Genomic DNA, 19,240 nt, shown 5'->3' on the forward strand with positions numbered 1-19,240 from the left:
GCTCGGTCAGAGTGGCCGTGTTCACTACAACAGTGAACACTAAATCCAAAATCAAAAGGTGTGAGTTCTGGTCTCATTTATGTTTATCCTTTGGAGAATCTTGAGCAAGTCACTAAATTGATAGGGTAAGACCTAGTGGTTAAGAGCTAAGGATCTGGAATCGGACACAGGATTCAAATGTGAATTCTGTTACTACTTGTGAAATCTTAGTCAAATTATTGGACTCGCCTTGTCCTGTTCCCTTCTTACCTCCCCCCTTTACCTTACCTGGCCTCCACCCCCCTTACCCTGCTTTACCTTGGCCTTCCCCTCTTATCTTAGCTCCTTTGAATCTCTTAATATTTTTCTAAATAGCTAATTGAAGTGTTATAACAGCAAACGGAGTGGGTGGTGACTGGAATAGAACAAACACTGGACTCTTAAGATGTGTTTGAGTCATTAATTCTAGGTCTGACTCAAAGTATGGCTTTTATCAAGCTATCCAATGAGGCAGCATAGCCTAATGGTTAAGTTCAAAGGCGCTGGAGTCAGTTTCCTGGGTACAACCCTGGCTCTTCCTCAGTTAAGCCATGTAAATATGGGCATGCCATTTAGCCTCTGGGTCTCAATTTTGTTACTGAACAGCTAGAACGACCATTACTATCACACAGAGTTCTTCTGAGAGTTATGATACAAAGCACTTGGAACAGCAGTGGTAGCTTTTAGCTATGGCAGTAATTTAGAGGAGGCTTTTTTTTTTTTTCCCTCAATGTGGCTGATGATCAGGCACCCACTTTTGGCAATTTTGTTTTGGTCCTGCTGCCATGATTAGTCTGTTAGTGCCTCTATTTTATACCATTTCTAAGCAACCATTTAGTAATCTATGAAAGCTATAAGATGCAGTTTTATCACTTGAAGTGTAATAACATATAGCACCTCACCCTGTCAAGCCTAGACTTACACTTAACTTTTAGAAGTGGATAGCAGTTGGAATTCTGAGATCTGTGACTCAGACATAAATTCCTCAGACTTTGGCTTTCGGGATGCTTTCCTATCCACAGCCTGAACAAAGTTTCATGAAAGTGAGGCTGATGGACTGTTTCTAGGTCCTAGATTTCATGGCCAACACTGACTGCTGGAAGGTTAGCAAGGTACTTGTGGTAATGGGGGAAATGCTGCCTGTACAAGACTGCATTTCTCCCTATAGCTTTTGCGGGTTTGATCTTATTTTGTTGGTTTGTCTCCCCTTTCTCCTACTGAAGTATAAGCTTCATGAATGCTGGAAATTTACATGTTCTCTGTCCTTGAATGTATCACAAGTACACAGAACATTGCCTGGCCATGTAGTCAGTGATCAAATGTTTGGGGAATTGTATTGAATCTGGTCTCATGCCATTTGGTTATCCCCACTGAACTGTCCAAAACAGATTATTACAAGGGACCAGTTCAAGTAGGACCATGAAGTTGGCCAGAGGAGAGGTGATGGGAAACTCATGAGTTGTAAGAAAACCTTAAGACCACAGAGTTCTCTTGAACTTGGAATAAGACAGACCAGAATTACCAGATCTTCAGAAGCTATGTGGTCACCAAATGATAGAGTACAGTAGACAGTCCAAATCTCTCCTTTTTCCCTATATTTGCCCCTGGACTGTCAGAAGTCATGGTTCTAGTCCTAGATGTACCGTGAATTATTCACCATGTGGCCTTAAATCCACGCCTTATTCCACCTTCCCTACACTCACCTGGCACTTCTCCCAGGCTTGGTCCTGGATAAGCCTCTATTTGTTCATAATCCTCTGCAACAGAGAGCAGAAGAGAGAACTGTTTCAACGAAGTCATAGAAATTACCCAAACCAGGAATGAAAGCATCCCCTGCCCAAATTACTGAGGGAAAAAAAGACCAGCCTCAGGATCTCAGTTTATTCCATGACTAGCTTGTTAATGGAGAAAATGGAGTCAGACCAACATATCCCATCAGCACAGCTAAGCAGAGACTTAAAGAACAACACTCTGGTTTTGAACTTGTAAATATACATTTTAGCCCCAGTTGCTGTTTATTCACTGTGTGGTCTTGGTAAAGTCACTTAATGAGGCAGTGTATTATGGTTTAGGAGCCCTGCTGGCACATTGGTTAAGTGCTTGGCTGATAATCTAAAGGTCAGCCGTTTGAACCCACCAGTGCTCAGTGGGAGAAAGATGTGGCAGTCTGCTTCCATAAAGATTTCAGCCTTGGGAACCCTATAGGGTAGTTCTATTCTGTCCTATAAGGTCACTGTGAGTCAGAATCAACTAGACGGCAATGATTGTATAGTGGTTATTAAGAGTTTCTCTTTGAGAGTGACCCTAAATACCTCTTTTGAACTTCAGACCCAATTAGTCAACCATTCATTTGGTGCCTGTGAGTTATCCAAATGGAGGTATCTTCCACTAAGCTCAACACTGACCACTCTTCCCCAATCTACTAGCTGCAAAACAACACCTCTTCTAATATTTCCTGGGATGAGATAATGGAACCCCATCCAACCACTTTCTCATGTCAGAAACTTGGGTGTCGTCCTTGGTGCCAAATTCTCCCTGTACATGTAGCCCTCAAAAGCCATTTATCTGCTTCCTAAACTTCTTCTAACTCTTTCTACTTCTTTCTATAACTGCCATCATCACCCCAGTCCAGACCACCTTCATTTCTCCTCTATTATTGTTGGGTGTCATTGAATCATTTTAGAATCAGAGTGACCCCACATGACAGTAGAACTGCCCCAAAGGATTCCCCAGGCTGTAATCACTATGGGAGCAAATTGTCAGGTCTTTCTCCCTCTGATCTGCTGGGTGGGTCCGAAACATCAACCTTTTGGTTAGCAGCTGAGTGCTCATTTCTCCCCTAGGATACTTGTGTAGCCTCAAAAATGGACTACCTACATCTCTTCATGACTCCTGGGACCACTCAACACTTTAGGGAGCAGTGATTTTTCCAAAAATGGAAATCTGATTTTTTTTTTTAACTCCACCCCCTTTAAAAGTACTTAATTGCTTATGGTTGCTATTGAAAATTCCAAGATCCGGTGTAATCTGACTTCTAGTGTCTCTCTCTGGAGTCCCTGGGTGTTGCAAATGGTTAGGTGCTCAACTACTAGCTGAAAGGTTGGCAGTTCGAACCCACCCAGAGGTGCTTAGAAGGCAGGCCTGGTGACCTGCTTCTAAGAGGTCACAGCCTTGAAAACCCTATGGAGCAGTTCTACTCTGACACACATGGGGCTGCCATGAGTTGGAGTCGACGACAACTAACAACAACAACAGTCAATCTCTCCAGCTTCATTTCTCTTGCATATTTCCACCCATTCTCCGTGGCCTACCCTAGACCTTTGTTTCAGGCTCCAAAAGCTTTATCATGCTATTCCCTCTTGCTCAGCATGTTCTTCTCTTTCATGTTTAATATAACTTGGCTAAGAATTTTTCTTCATTTTTGTCTTAGCCTAAAGCTTATTTCTTCTAAGAAGTAATTCTAGGCTTCACTTCCAACTAGCCAGAATAGGAACCACTTTTACATTTTGCCATATCACCTATTTTTAAGACTGCCCATTCATCTCTGTTCCATACTGCACTGAAAGCTATACATCTCTGGCACCTGACACGTGAGAATTTAAATATATGCTACCCATGAACCCACTGCTGTCTAGTCAATTCCAACTCATAGCAACCCTGTAGGACAGGTTAGAACTGTCCTAGGCTTCCTAGGCTGCAGTCTTTACAGGAGCACAGCACCAGGTCTTTCTCTCCCAGAGCCGCTGGGTAGGTTGAACCATCAACCTTTTGTTTAGCAGCTAGATGCTTAACTATTGTTGCACCAGGGCTCCTATACACATAAAACCCATTGCTGTTGAGTTGATTCTGTGACAGAGCAGAGCTGCCCCACAGGTTTCCAAGGCTATAATCTTTATGGAAGCAGATCCCAGGTCTTTGTCCCATGGTGCAGCTGGTGGGTTCAACCGCTGACCTTTCGGTTAGCAGCTGAGCACTTAACCACTGCGCCATCAGGGCTCCTTAAATATATGCTAAGTGAATGTTAAATAATGAGTCTCATCTTTGTGACTGATTAGCTCATGAATTTGGTTAATTTATATAACATGGAAGAGCCTCTATTTTAGCTTCTGCCATAAGGAGGCTATTTCATTAGGTGAGTGTGAGAACCAATGATAGGGCACCTGAAGAGTTCAATATAGTGCCTAATCTGTAGTATCAGTAAATCTCAGCTCCTCATTTTAACTTTCTAACCCTCATTTCCTGTGAATAAGGGCAACATGGCTTCCACACATGGCTTTTTCAAAGCTCAAAAGGGATAAAAATAAACCCCAAAACTCAAACCTGTTACTGTTGCATTGATTCCTTCCAACTCATAGTTGTAAAACCTCACCATAGGGTTTCCAAGGCTGTAATCTTTACAGAAACAGACTGCCACATATTTCTACCACAGAGGGGCCGAAGGGTTCAAACCACTAACCTTTCTTTTGGCAGCTAGGTGCTTAACCACTCTGCCACCAGGACGCCTCTGCCAAATACTTAACCAAAAACCAAAACCAAACCCATTGCCTTTGAGTTGATTCCAACTCACAGTGATCCTATAGGACAGAGTTGACTTGCCTCATAGGGTTTCGTAGGCTGTAATCTTTTAAGGAAGCAGATTGCCACATCTTTCTCCCAAGGAGCGGCTGGGTAGGCTCAAATCACTGACCTTTCAGTTCACAGCCAAGCACTTAACCACCATGACTCCTTTAGAAGGGGTAGCTGCTCTTAAGATCCTTTGCAAGGCTATAAGAATTACAGCTGCTGAGCTATATCTAGGTGACTTTTATGTGTAGGTATGAGGCACCTGTGGTCTCTAGGGTCAGTTTGGCTGTTCAATGTTGGTACTCCTTTTCCCTCTAAACCTTGAATCTAGAGTTGAAGAGAATTTATTCTGATAAAGGAGAGCGATGATTTTTCTACTACCTTTCTTCTAGATACCCTAAGATAACCACATAATCTGATCTGTGTCCATTGCTGTGACTTGGGCATCAACAGTTTGAGTAAGGTAACTTCTTAGTGCCTTGACCTTCAGTCCCTCAGCCTATGACAAGAAGGGAGATACCAATTACACAATGACCACGATATTCTCAATTAAAGAATGAGGCTTTGTTCATCACTTCCCATACATCATCTTACTGAACCTGTACAACAGCAATGTTAAGTATCACAGTTCCTGTTCCTAAGATGTGAACCCAAGGGTCAGAACAGGAGGGAAATTGCCCGAGGTCACACAGATAAGCAATTGGTAGCTCCAGAGTCCAAGCTTAGTATTTAATGACTCCAAATTCTATTATTAATTTCACCTTAATTCTGTCCAGAAAAAAAAAAAAAAAAAAACCATACCCATTGCCATCGAGTTGATTCTGACTACCGGAACCCTATGTATTACAGTGGAACTGAATTTCATATGGTTTTCTCGTCTGTAATCTTTACATAAGCAGATCACCAGACCTTTCTTCCATGGAGCTGCTAGGTGGGTTCGAACTGACAACTTTTAGGTTAGCAGTTGAATGGAAGCCATTTGTACCACCCAGTGACATTTCTGTCCAGATAGAGGGTCCTTATATCCATTTATGGAGCCCTGGTGGTGTAGTGGTTAAGAGCACAGCTGCTAACCAAAAAATCAGCAGTTCAAATCCACCAGTGGCTCCTTGGAAACGCTATGGGACAGTTCTACTCTGTCACAATAGGGTTACTATGAGTCAAAACAGACTCGTCGGCAACAGGTTTGGCTTGGTTTTGGTATACTCATTTATTCATTATTTCACAGGCTAGAGGCTACACAGTTTCTGGCCAGGGAGGATGATCAATGACCTATTTCCCATGGTTCAGACTCACGTGGTAGAGTTGTACTTAATGAAATAATGGTGCCTTCCTCATCCCCATGAAAATTTTTGACCGCTCCTTCCCCCTCCCCCTGGATTAGCCCCAAGGCTTACTCACTTTTCAGTGCATTCTTTGCTATCTCAGAGAGTTCTGGCAGTTTCATCTTTTCAAAGACATCAATGGATATCTCCCAGACAAGAGGTCCCATATAATATTCATGCAAGAGGGAGGCTAGGCATTCCGCATTGGCATTCTTCACTTCAGACCACGGAAGAGAGACTTTCACCTGTTCTGAACTTTCTTCCTTTAGGAATTCCTTGAACATCTCAAACTCCTCTTTGTCAAGCTCCATGAAACACCAATGCAGCCCATAAATGGAAAAGGAGGGTAATTTGACTTCTTTTAACATGACTCAAGGCTGAGAGCTCCAGTTGTGGTGGAAAAATAGATCCTTCAGTAATTCAGAACAGTGGAACCTGCAGGCAGAGTAACAAGGCTCAAAAGAGAATCTTCCAGAAAATTCTCAAGTTCACACAACTAACCCCAGTCAATTCACTAGATGAACAATATTCTGTTCCAGTTGTGAAATGTACTAACAGAAGCTCAATACTAATTCTTCATAGACTTAACATTAAACTAAATTGATAGGTTGTCAAGTCAATTCCAACTCATAGTGACCCTATAGGACAGAGTAGAACTGCCTCATAGGATTTCCAAGGCTTAATTTTTTTTTTTTTTAATCTTTAGGGGAGCAGATTGTAGGTTTTTTCTGTAGGGAAGCTATGAGTCAGAATTGACTCAATGGCCCACAACAACAGCATACTCAAGGAAGGAGTCCTGGCAACACAGTAGGTAAGCACTTGGCTGCTGACCAAAAGGTTGGTGGTTTGAACACATCAGCAGCTCCAAGGGAGAAAAGACCTGCAATCTGCTCCTATAAAAATTACAGCCAAGAAAACCCTACGACAGTTCTGCTCTCTCACATGGGGTTGCTATGAGTCAGAATCGACTTGGTGGCACACAACATACATACATACTCAAGGAAATGAGCAAATAGGATCCCATCAGTTACTACAAAGCAGTTACACATTTTTGGGGGGGTCAGATGATTCCCACTGAGCCCGTTATGCAATAGCATATGCATAGACACTATCCAGTTTAAATGAAAATATTAGATGCAGCCTTGTTTGCAAAAGCAAGACTGCAGACAACTTAAGCGTTGATCAGTAACAGGTGGGTTAAGTTTTAGTCTAAAAATAAGTGGATAAATACTTGCAAATAATATCTGATAAGGGACTTGTATCCAGGATATATAAAAACTTATAATAATAAAAAGGCAAGTAACCCAATTAAAAATGGGCAAAGGATATGAATAGACACTTACCCAAAGATGATATAGAAATGGTCAGTCCACACCCAAACCAAACCTGTTGCTGTCAAGTCAGTTCTGACTCACAGTGACCCTACAGGACTGAGTAGAACTGCCTCATAGGGTTTCCAAGGCTGTAAACACTTACGAAGCAGATTGCCACATCTTTCTCCTGGGGAGTGGCTGGTGGGTTTGAACTGCCGACCTTTGGGTTAGGAGCCTAGTGCTTTAACCGCTGCACCACCAAACTAGAAATAACCAAATCCATTGCCTTTGAGTCAATTTCGACTCATAGTGACCCTATAGGAAAGGGTAGAACTGTCCCATAGTGTTTCCAAGGAGCAGCTGGTGGGTTCGAACTGCTGACCTCTTGGTTAGCAGCCAAGCTCTTAACCACTGTAGCCAAGTTCAGTGTCATTAACCATTAAGGAAATGTAAATCAAAACCATAATGAGACACTACTTCACCCCCACTAGGATGGCTACGACCAAAAAGACAGTGTTGGTGAGGATGTAGAGACATTGGAACCCTCATGTGCAGTTGGTGGGAATGTTGCACCTGGGTGGTACAAACAACGCTCGATTGCTAAACAAAAGGTTGAGAGTTCATGTCCATCCAGAGGCCTTTAGAAGAAAGGCCTAGTGATCTACTTCTGAAAAATCAGCCATTTTCAACCCTTTGCAGCACAATTCTACTCTGACACACATGGGGTCACCACGAGTCACAGTCAACTTGAGGGCAATCTTTTGTGTCGTTACATTGTTGGTGGAAGTATAAACAGGTGTCGTCTCATTGGAGGGGAATTTGGCACTATCTATCCAGTTTAAATGAAATTATTAGATGCAGCCTTGTTTGCAACAGCAAGCCTGCAGACCACTGAAGCACTGATCAGTAACAGGTGGGTTAATTCATACACTGATGTCCCCTGCATACTTGAAAATGCTCAGCGATCAGCACAAAATGGTACCTCAGTTTGTAAGACTCACTCAGCCTAGTCTATCTTTGGGTAATGAACAGGCAATGACTAATACTGGTTGACGGGGGTGGGGAAAAAAAGTGGGGCCAAGGAAACACCATTATCTCACTCTATACCTTGTCCATTGCTTACTGAGTCAAATTAATATTAAAATGTGTCTCATTTTAGTAGAAGCTCAAAGAAGTAAAGGTACCTCATCAAAACAATGGAAGGAATTGGTCTTACCATTAACCACCTATGAAAGATCAGACTAAAAAAAGATGAGTTTAACATAATTGAAGGAAAATGAAGTTTACGTGCTAGGGTACTCAAAATATAGAATCCTAGCAAGTAAACAAGATTTTCTGCATATTCCTATGTATTGTTATGAAAAATACTGACCATGTTAGTGGTGCAAGGAAAAACATTTCCAAGAACAAGTTAAAAAGACTACATCCTAACCACAGAACAAGGAAAAGCTCCTAGTTCTTTTCTAATTTAAGATAAAAACAACCTGACCACATGGAGATTGAAAAATAAAAAACCTCTCCACTATTGGATTAAGCCATTAGGGTTATTTAAAAAAGAAAATTAGTTTCCTTTTGGGGTGATAACATAGCTCTAGAACTAGACAAAGGTGACGGTTGTACAACATTGTGAATGTACTCGGTGCCAATGAACTGTACACTTTAAAATTGCTAAAACGGTAAATTTTGTTAGGTGTCTTTTGTTGTTGTTGCATGCCTTTGAGTTGATTCCAATTCGTAGCAACCATGTGACAGAGTAGAACTGCTCTATATGGTTTTCTTGACCGCAATCCTTACAGAAGCAGATCACCAGTTCTTTCTGACTGGTAGTGGTTGGTGGGCTCAAACTTCCAAACTTTCGATTAGCAGCCAAGCACTTAACCATTGAGCTACCAGGGCTCCTTATGTGTATTTTACCACAATAATAATAAAAAGAATGGATTTAAGATTGCCATATCTAAACACTTTCCTATATACAAAATCTGAATTACACGTTTGTCTTATGGCACCAAAAAATTCACTGAGTAGAACCATCCATCCATAGGGTTTCCATGGCTGTAAATCTTTATGAAAACAGACTGCCACATCTTTCCCCAGAGTGGCTAGTGGGTTCAAACTGCTGAACTTTCAGTTAGCAGCTGAGCACTTAACCACTGCACCACCAGGGTTCCTTACTGTAGGGATTGCAGGAATAGTAAGAGAATCATGGCTGCCAAGGACAACAAACCTCAGTGGTAGGTGAAGAAATCAGTAGGGTATAGGGAAAATTGTTTTAGTTTTAGGATGAGATGATTAAGTTCAAATCCTTAGTGCTACGAGGAAATAAACGTAGGGGAAACAAAGAGAAAGAACCATTAGTACTTAAGTTTTCCTAAGCACCTTCTAGAGGACCCCTGCTGGGTGATCTGCTTCCATAAAGATTATGGCCTAGGAAGCCTTATGGGGCAGTTCTACTCTGTTCTTAAGGGTCACTATGAATCTGAATTGACTCAAATGCAATGGGTTTTTTTTGGCTTAAGTACCTTCTTAGGTGATTTACATAACCTCATTTAGTCTCTATACAAACAATGTTGTTGTTAATTGCCATCGAGTCGATCCCGACTCATGGCACAACTCCATGTGTACAGAGTAGAACTGCTCCACAGAGTTTTCAAGACTGTGATCTTTCAGAAGCAGATTGCCAGGTCATTCTTCCCAGGTACCTCTGGTGAGCTCGAACTGCCAACCTTTTGGCTAGTAGTCAGGTGCTTAACAATTTGCGCCACTCAGTTGAACTTTACAGAGTTGAAAGTGGAGGTTCTCTTAAGTTGAATACATTGCTCTGTGTTTCAGAAAAAATAAATTAATGCACAGCTACCTGGTTGTAACACCTTGCCTTTAACACTACGTCACAGAGTGAGAACAAGTGAAATCAAGCGGAAAAGATGGGACTAAAGCCCAGGTGGAAAGATTAACTTGGGATAGGCAGACAAGACACTTTCACCTATAATACTGGTGATAATGAGGCGACTGGGGTGAAGGTAAAGACATTGTTCCAATCTAAGCAGACCTGTAGGCTGGAGGGATATAAATTAAGGCTGGTGGTCAAGGTCATTTTCTGGGGCTGAATGACTTACCCCAAACTTTCACTTTGTCTCTCTCCTTCCGCTATACTCCCTACTTCTCCTGGTACACCTGTCCCCACAGGTGTCTTGAATGATTCAATAGAAGCAGTTATGATTACAGGGCTTGAAGTCAATTAGAGCCAGGACTGCATATTGAACCCAACACTCACTAACCCTGGCAGGTCATTTAACTCATATGTGACTCAGTTTCCTCACCTGATAAACATGACAAGCACTCTTATGATTATACAGTACTTCAATAACTACAAGTCATAGTTGTTGTTATCAGGTACTGTTGAGTCAAGTCAGACTCATGGTGACCCTACAGGTCAGAGTAGAACTGCCCCATAAGGTTTCCTAGGCTGCAGTATTTATGGGAGCAGATCACCAGGTCTTTCTCCAGCAGAGCTGCTGGGTGAGTTCCAACAACTGACTTTTCATTTAGCAGCCGAGTGCTTAACCATTGTGTTTCCAGGGTTTGTTAAGTTGTAGTTAGAATATTATTAACACAATTAACACAGTAACACACCAAAACCCCTGCCAAATGTGGCCCAGACATTAGTGGATCATAACCTCTGAGTCAAAGAATCCCTACTCTGTTCTCTATTTCAGATCTAGAGTCAGAAAGGGTGAGAGACTCACTTAAATTCCCAAACAGTTGGGTTTTGGAGGTGGACCTTTTCAGTAAAATGAGGAAATCATTTCGTTCACTCAGAGGGTCCTTTGGTCCCTGAGCTCTCACTAGCTTAAAGTGAGAAGATGGGGGCACATACCATTCTTGTTGTGTGCCATTGAGTCAATACTGGCTCTTAGTGACCCCATGTGACACAGCAAAACTACCCCCATTGGGTTTCCTAGGCTGTAATCTTTACAGAAGCAGATTGTCAGGTCTTTCTCCTGCAGAGCTGCTGGGTGGGTTCCAACTGCTAAGCTTTTGGGTACTATATGGGGCCAACAGTAAGGAACAACAAATAGATTCATTAATCTAGAATGGGGAAAGAAAGGAGACGTGCTAGGAACAAGATAGTAGAAAGAACTCACCGATTGGATTCCCCACCTCCAAGATTAGATCCCACCCCGATGCCAACTGACAACCAGGGTAAAAAAGAAAGAAAAAGGCTACGCCCAACCCTACCCACCAGATGATGGTCTTTAGGGAATCCTGGGCCAGTGATGTGGACGCTTTCCATTGGCTGCAGTGGGCTTAAAATGGCCAGGCCCAGAGCAGACGTGGAACACCTGCTTTGCGCACCTGTATGTACCGCCCCCTTTGTACCTATCTCTGCCCGTACAGATGAAGATGCTTCATTTACCCTTTGCACACCTGTGTCTGGGATAGCAGGACGAGTACAGCCTTCACCTGGTTATCCTGAAGGCAATAACTGTGGGTGTGGGTGTGGGTGGGTGAGTGGGTTATGGTGGTGGAATGAGGTTGTCCTTATCTTATGATACCCGGAAGTTGCAGCTGGAGCTTGTTACCCATTTTCTAATGTTGCTGCTGTTATTTGTACAGTCTGTTCTCTACAGAAAATGCTCTTGTTTTGATTCCCCATGAACTCATAACCCTCCTCCCAACACTGGATTTCAGACTTACAGAAAAGTTGCAAGAATAGTACAAAGAATTCCCATATGTCCTTCACCCAGATTCTCAAAATGGTAATATTTTACTACATTTGCTTTATCATTTCTCCCATTCTCCCTTCCCATTATTTTTTCCTAAACAATTGAAGAGTAATTTTCAATCATGATGCCCTTTACTCCTAAATACTTTAACATGTATTTCCTAAACATGATGGATGGGTTTTCTTATATAACCACAATGCAATTTTTAGAATCAGAAAATTAATCTTCTGCTTCATAAAGAAATAGAAAACCTAAATATCCCCATATTCCTTAAAGAAGCTGAGTATGTAATTAATTAACATTCCACAAGAAAAATTTCAGGCTCCAACAAACATTTAAGGATAAAATAATATCAATTTCATACAAATTCTTCCAGAAAACAAAGATGGCAACTGGAGATGGAAATAACAGTGCTCAAATGTTACCTGAGTTCATTATTTTTCTCTATGTGGCTATCTTATCAATTTGCTATACAGTGAGGTTTATTATATTAATTAATTAGCAATACTATTATAATTTGTTAACTTTTCCAGTAGGTTGTTATTATTTTCATTGTTAGGTGCTGTCGAGTTGATTTTGACTCATAGCCACCCCATACGACAGGGTAGAACTGCCTCATAAGGTTTTCTAGGCTGTGATTAAACCCACCAGTGGCTCCGCAGGAGAAAGATGTGGCAGTCTGCTTCTGTAAAGATTACAGCTTAGAATACTCTGTGGGGGCCGTTCTACTCTGTCACGTGGAGTCACTGAATCAGAATTGACTTACTGCAATAGGTTTGGTTTGAATCTTTAGGGGAGCAGATCAACAAGTCTTTTACCCATGGTGCCACTGGGTGGGTTAGCAACCGAGCCCTTAACGGTTGTGTCACCAGGGCTCCTTATAATGTCCTATATAGTAAAAGAAAATCCAGAATATGTGCATTTAAATCAATTGCCATGTCTCTTTAGACTACTTTCATCTGGAACAAGTCTCATGCCTTTATCTGTATTTTATGACATTGACATGTTTGAAGAGTACAGGCCAGTCACTTTGTAGAATGTTCCTTGATCTGGGTTTGGAAGCTGTCTCCTAAGAGATTCAGGCTGTGCACTTTTGGCGAAAACACACCAAAAGTGATGCTGAGTTCTCAGTGCATCCTATCTGGGGCACATGCTGCCAATTAGTCTCATCACTGGTGATGTTAATTTTCATAGTCTGGTTAAGGAAGTGTCTCCACTGTAAAGTTACTATTTCACCATTGCAATTAAAAAGTATCTTGTGGGAATATACAGTAAGGCAGAACCCTGCCAGAGAAGAAAAACTAAAATATTTTCCACTAATAGAGAGCGATAATAAAGTGGTTAGAAATGCAATCTGTCAAAGGTGGAAAACTTGACAGACCCGGAAAAACAAAGCATTTCTGTTGAGTTCTGGCTCTCACAGGTTTTACTATATATGTAAAAACCCATTGCCATTGAGTTGATTCCAACTCAGAGCAACTCATAGTGACTCTACAGGATAGAGTAGAACTGCCCCATATGGTTTCCAAGGAGTGCCTGGTAGATTTGAACTGCTGACTTTTCTGGTAAGCAGCCATAGCTCTCAACCACTACACCATCAGGGTTTCCCCTGTATATATACATTTTATAATTTGTTTTATACTTTGTTGTTGAGAATATACACAGCAAAACATATACCAATTCACCAATTTCTACACGTACAATTCAGTGACATTGATTACATTTTTCAAGATGTGCAACCATTCTCATCCTGCCTTTCTGTGTTGTTCCTCCCTCATGAACATAAACTCACTGCTCCCTAAATTTCCTATCTAATATTTCAAGTTGCTGTGAGGCACCATCAAGTCAGCTCTGACTCATAACAACCCTATGTACAACAGAACGAAACACTGCCCGGTCCTGCACCATCCTCACAATCGTTGCTATGATTGAGCCCATCGTTGCTGCCACTGTGTCAATCCAACTTGTCAAGGGTCTTCCTCTTTTTCGCTGACCATCTACCTTAACAAGCACGATGTCCTTCTCCAGGAACTGGTCCCTCCTGATAACATGTCCGAAGTATGTGAGATGGAGTCTCGCCATCCTCATTTCCAAGGATCATTCTGGCTGTACTTCCAATGGAAGACTTGTTCATTCTTTGGGCACTCTGTGGTATACTCAGTATTCTTTGCCAACAACATAGATCAAAGGGATCAATTCTTTTCTGGTCTTCCTTATTCGTTGTTCAGCTTTTGCATGCATATGAGGCGATTGAAAATGTCACATCTTGGGTCAGGTGCATCTTAGTTCTTAAAATGACATCTTTGGTTTTCAATACTTTAAAGAGGTCTTTTGCAACAGATTTTCCCAATGCAATATGTCATTTGATTTCTTGACTACTGCTTCCATGGACATTGATTGTGGATCCTACTAAAATGAAATCCTTCACAACTTCAATATTTTCTCCATTTATCGTGATGTGGCTTATTGGTCCAGCTGTAAGGACTTTTGTTTTCTTTATGTTCAGGTGTAATCCATACTGAAGGCTGTAGTCTTTGATCTTCAGCAGTGCTTCAAGTCCTTTTTGCTTTCAGCAAGCACAGTTGTGTCATCTGCATATCTCAGGTTGTTAATGAGTGTTCCACCAATGCTGATGCCACATTCTTCTTTATATAGTCCAGCTTCTCGGATTATTTGCTTAACATACAGATTGAATAAGTATGGTGAAAGGATACAGCCCTGACACACACCTTTCCTGACTTTAAACCATGCAGTACCCCCTTATTCTGTTTGAATGACTGCTTCTTGGCCTGTGTACAGGTTCCACATGCGAACTATTAAGTGTTCTGGAATTCCCGTTCTTCTCAATGTTATCCATAATTTGTTATTATCCACACAGTCGAATGCCTTTGCATAGTCAATAAAACACAGCAAACATCTTTCTTGTATTCTCTGCTTTCAGCCAAGATTCATCAGCAATCATATCCCTCATTACACATCCTCTTCTGAATCTGACTTGAATTTCTGGCAGCTCCCTATTGATGTACTGTTGCAATCACTTTTGAATGATCATCAGCAAAATTTTACTCCTGTATGATATTGTTTGATAATTTCCACATTCTGTTGGATCACTTTTCTTTGGGATGGGCACAAATATGGATCTCTTCCAGTTGGCTGGCCAGGTAGCTCTCTTCCAAATTTCTTGGCATAGATGAGTGAGCCCCTCCAGCACTGAGTCCAGCACTGCTTCATTTGTTGAAACATCTCATTTGGTATTCCACCAATTCCTGGAGCCTTATTTTTCACCAATGCTTTCAGTGCAGCTTAGATTCTTCCTTTAATACCACCAGTTCTTGAGCATATGGATCACATTCTGAGTGTTGACGGAGGCATATTTATTCTCATCCATGTTCTCTGTCTCCTTCATGAAGGACCAGCGATGTCGACTTGATGGCAGTGGGTTTGGTTTTGGTTTGGTCAGATGTCCAGGCATGGGCCAGTAATGTGAAATTTGGTCCCCAAAATGGAAGGTGCTGAGAAACTGAAGAAAGAGGCAGGAAACTCCAGGGTGGCAGCAAAGGGGGTTATTAGGGATATTTACAGATGAGGCGAGTCCTGGGCGGCTGCAGGACCAAAGTAGATCTCTGCTCCCCACAGTGTGAAGGCAGAAACTTTATAGTGATGGTGAATGATAGTGGCAACAAGTCAGAGGCTTACATAAGAATGACTCAGCAAATGGTAGTAAACTAGTGGACCACATGAGGGTGCTCGTGTTTGGCCTCACGAAGGCTGTTTCCTCTTCAGTCCACTCCCCTCAAGTTCAGCTCACAATCTAGCACACTCTCCCTCTTGTGCCTTAGTCTGAGAGACTCTGTTCCCTACCCGCTGGGAACACATATAGAAGTGGGGTTGGTCAGGTGCTGTATGGTGGACTCCACATGTGCAAGAGACAGAGAAAGTTACTGTGCGTTCAAAACAGGGGGAAGGGTTCTCTGACAAGGAGAAGGAACTCGGAGAGAGATGGTGACCCAGTTCCCAGCCTCCTTATCTGAGAATGCTCTTGGTCCAAGGCCTTTACTTAGGCAGCCTGGATGGGAGGTGTAGGGGCAGACCATTCTCCCATAAATCTACCCCTGACTCCCATCAGGGTACCAGAAAAAGAAACAAAGCATACCAAGACCTAGTATGCCCATTAGCCATTTTGGATGTTGAGCTGCATGTCGTGGTTTGGTGCATAACTCTGGTGGAGGTTACATCTGTGCAGCATTTAATAAGGCTTACTAGTAGAGAGACTATTCCCCAGCAGATTGATCAGGACTGCTTGGAGGAGAGATCCGAACCAGCTACCCTAGCTGTGGCTTAATCTAAGCTAACTGAATAGATCAAAGAACTGCATTTGTCCAGTCTTATATATGTATAACGAGTCCTGATTCATTTATGGAAAAACAGATTTTTTCTTCAACATGGCACATTATATGAACAGCATACATTTCAGCACAAGTAACACAAAAGCTCTTAGCACAATTGAGCACGGTTTTACCATTGCCAGACCAGGCTAATTCAGACTTGATATAGTCAGTCAACGCACATTGGACCCCCTGGTCATATTCTGTAAGTTCTACATGTCCAGAGTAACGTCAAACCCAGTCTTAAAAGTACCGTTCTCAAAGTCAAATCATCTGGTCCCATGCCATTTACACTTTTAACACACAAAGAGAAATTTCCTTCTAATTCTGGAGCAGTCCCCACAGGTAGCTTTCATACGGTAAAAGACGTTTTCCACGAGTAGTGGAGTCAACCATATTCATTTATCACATGATTGCCTCAGTACACTAAGTTACACATTCACTTGGTCCACAAGGTATCCTCCTTGTTGATAGATAGACTGGAACAATGCGGGGAGATGACTTGTTATCTTGGGTCAGATGTTGACAGAGCTAACAGTTGGTCTGATTGGTAGCTCTAGCGAAAGTCTGTATCATTGTGGCCCATGGATGAGGGGCCTGTCCAGCATTGTGAGATAAGCTAGGAGGAAAAAGAGACAACATTAACAATTCCCCCCTTCCCTCTCCTATCTCCTGTGAGGCTCGAGGTGAGGGTTGCCCGGATATAGCCAGCCAGGCTGTCTGTCCTAGTCTTGAGGCAGGGACCTCTGTGGGCACCCAGATCTTATTGTCAGGAACAGTTGTATACAAAACACATTTTATAGAAGAGACTGATCAAACATACAGTGCAAATGAGAAATGCCCTTGTAGGGAACTGCTGCATTGAGACCCCAGATTGCTTGTCTGAGATGGATAGTTTAGGCTGAGATTGTCATGTCTCTTCCCATCAGCCATTTAAGCCTGTCCATTGAAGTGCTCCATTGCCCATGTGGCTTTGGGGTGATAAATATTGTGAAGAGTTCATTCTAGATCAAGTGGAAATCCCTGTATAGGATAAGAGGCCCCGATGTGATCTACCTGCTGAGAATGCGCTGGCCTGTTGGCTTGGGAATCTGTCCCCGGGCAGGTTTTAACCTTGGCCAGGGTTTCACAGGCAGGTCAGCTTTACTATGCTGTTTGACACTTTTTGATGACAGTGGCGGTCTATGCATGTAGGCCCAGTCTAGGATGGTGTGTGATCTCCACGGGCCGTCCTCTCTTAAATCCAGGTGGTGGTTGGTTGCACATCTCTTTCCTCTGGAGGAGAGGTTGCTTCAGTCTCTGCAGTCAGTTTGTAAGAGTGGTCTGCTTGTTGGTTGTTTTCGTCTTTCAGCATAGGGGCCTTTCTGGTGACCATCCACATCAGTAACAAAAGCTTACCAGGAGCAGAACTGATTTTTTTTGTCCAGATGACTCATCCCCATAGGGGCTTGCTTTATATGGCAGTCTGAGTGTCGTCAGTGGCCAGACTGAAAGACCAGACTATTAGCTATAGCCTAAGTCACAGTTTCCTTGTGCCTCACTAAAATGGCCCTAACTGCAGCAATTCCCATCGAGGGGTTGGAGGCAAAAGTTTACAAAGCAGTACATGAATATATCAACTTCATCAACACATATAATAGGGGTTTGTAGGAGACTAAAGCGATTTATCTACAGTAAGCCTTGTGCAAAAGTCTCAATGATGGTGACCTCAGGCCCCCAAATTTTCCTCATTTTGGTGCCACGTGTTACAGAGATCACAGTCATCTGTGCAGTGGTATCTAAAAACCCAAGACATACAATTTTCATTTCATCATTTAACTTTAATTGTAACATAAGGCCTTCGGTCCTTCTCATCACCGAACTTTAATTGTAACACAAGGCCTTTGGTCTTCCTGGTGACAGAGGGACGTAGGCTTAATCCTCAGTCTTGATTATTTCTGAAAGTCAGAAGACCTGGGCAAAGTTGGCAGAGTCCTCAGTCATTTGTGGAGCCACGCCTTCCTCATACCAAGTGCAAGCATGTGTTCAGCCCAGTTGCCTGGTAACATGGAGGCAGGCCCTCTTGTTTTAGTTTTCCTTTTACCATTGCAGCTGCGACTATGTTGCTGGTCGGTTATCTTGGTAGAGGCAGTTATCAGAGAATTCGAGAGAGGGCCTTTAAGTTCTTTTCAAGGGTGCCCAACATAAGCTATCTTGAAAGACTTTTTACTTTTTTTTTCCTTGCTGTTTTAACTCTTGCTTTGCACTGAGTGTTACAGGGTGTTCTCAGTACCAGGGACCTGCTTAGCACCTCTAACTATCCCATTGTTGGAGCATTTTGAGCAATGGTTAGGTGAGTGTTCATCTGACCCTTGAATCCCCCATCTTTACAAACTGCAGGTAAGTGTTTTAGTTGCTCATCATGTTCACAGACACAGGTGCTCGACACAATAGTCATGGCTACGCATGACTGCTGCATATCTCTTTCCAACAGTAACTCTTTCTGCAAAGCTCTTATGTGTGCTTCAGCAGCTAGCTGGGCTTTGGTGGCCAGCTGAACAGCCCAGAGCAGCAGCTATCTCACAGCTGCTATTGCTCTCCTAGCTTCTTTTCCACACTTACGAAGGCGCATGTCTGCCCACAACCAGGCTATGCTGCTTGACATTTTTGGGCACCCCCATACTCACATGGCAATCTATACACATCAAGCATACAGGCCAGACCTCCCCACACGGAGGTCACTGGTCAACCCAGAATTTCCCCCATAGAGGCCTCACTCCCACTCACCATTTCCTCTGTCCCATAGCTGGCTCGTCAATTGTCCAGGCAAGGACCAGTAACATGAAATTTGCCCCCTAAAATGAAGGGTGCCGAGAGAGTGAAGAAAGAGGTGGGAAAACTCTGGGTGGCAGAAAAGGACTTTATTAGGGATA

General features: G+C 42.6%; 1 protein-coding gene across 1 annotated transcript in view; it reads right to left on the reverse strand.

Moving 5' to 3' along the window:
* LOC126086183 (NACHT, LRR and PYD domains-containing protein 5-like) overlaps window positions 1-18,988 on the reverse strand; it is a 45,234-nt gene extending 26,246 nt beyond the window's left edge. Inside the window, 3 exon segments of the mRNA XM_049902364.1 lie at window positions 1,722-1,775; window positions 5,983-6,341; window positions 18,930-18,988. Coding sequence (XP_049758321.1) covers window positions 1,722-1,775; window positions 5,983-6,341; window positions 18,930-18,988 — 472 coding nt within the window.
* Window positions 18,989-19,240: the final 252 nt, after the last annotated feature.

Source organism: Elephas maximus, chromosome 11, assembly GCF_024166365.1.
Source record: "Elephas maximus indicus isolate mEleMax1 chromosome 11, mEleMax1 primary haplotype, whole genome shotgun sequence".
In the NCBI taxonomy this organism is placed as follows: Eukaryota; Metazoa; Chordata; class Mammalia; order Proboscidea; family Elephantidae; genus Elephas; species Elephas maximus.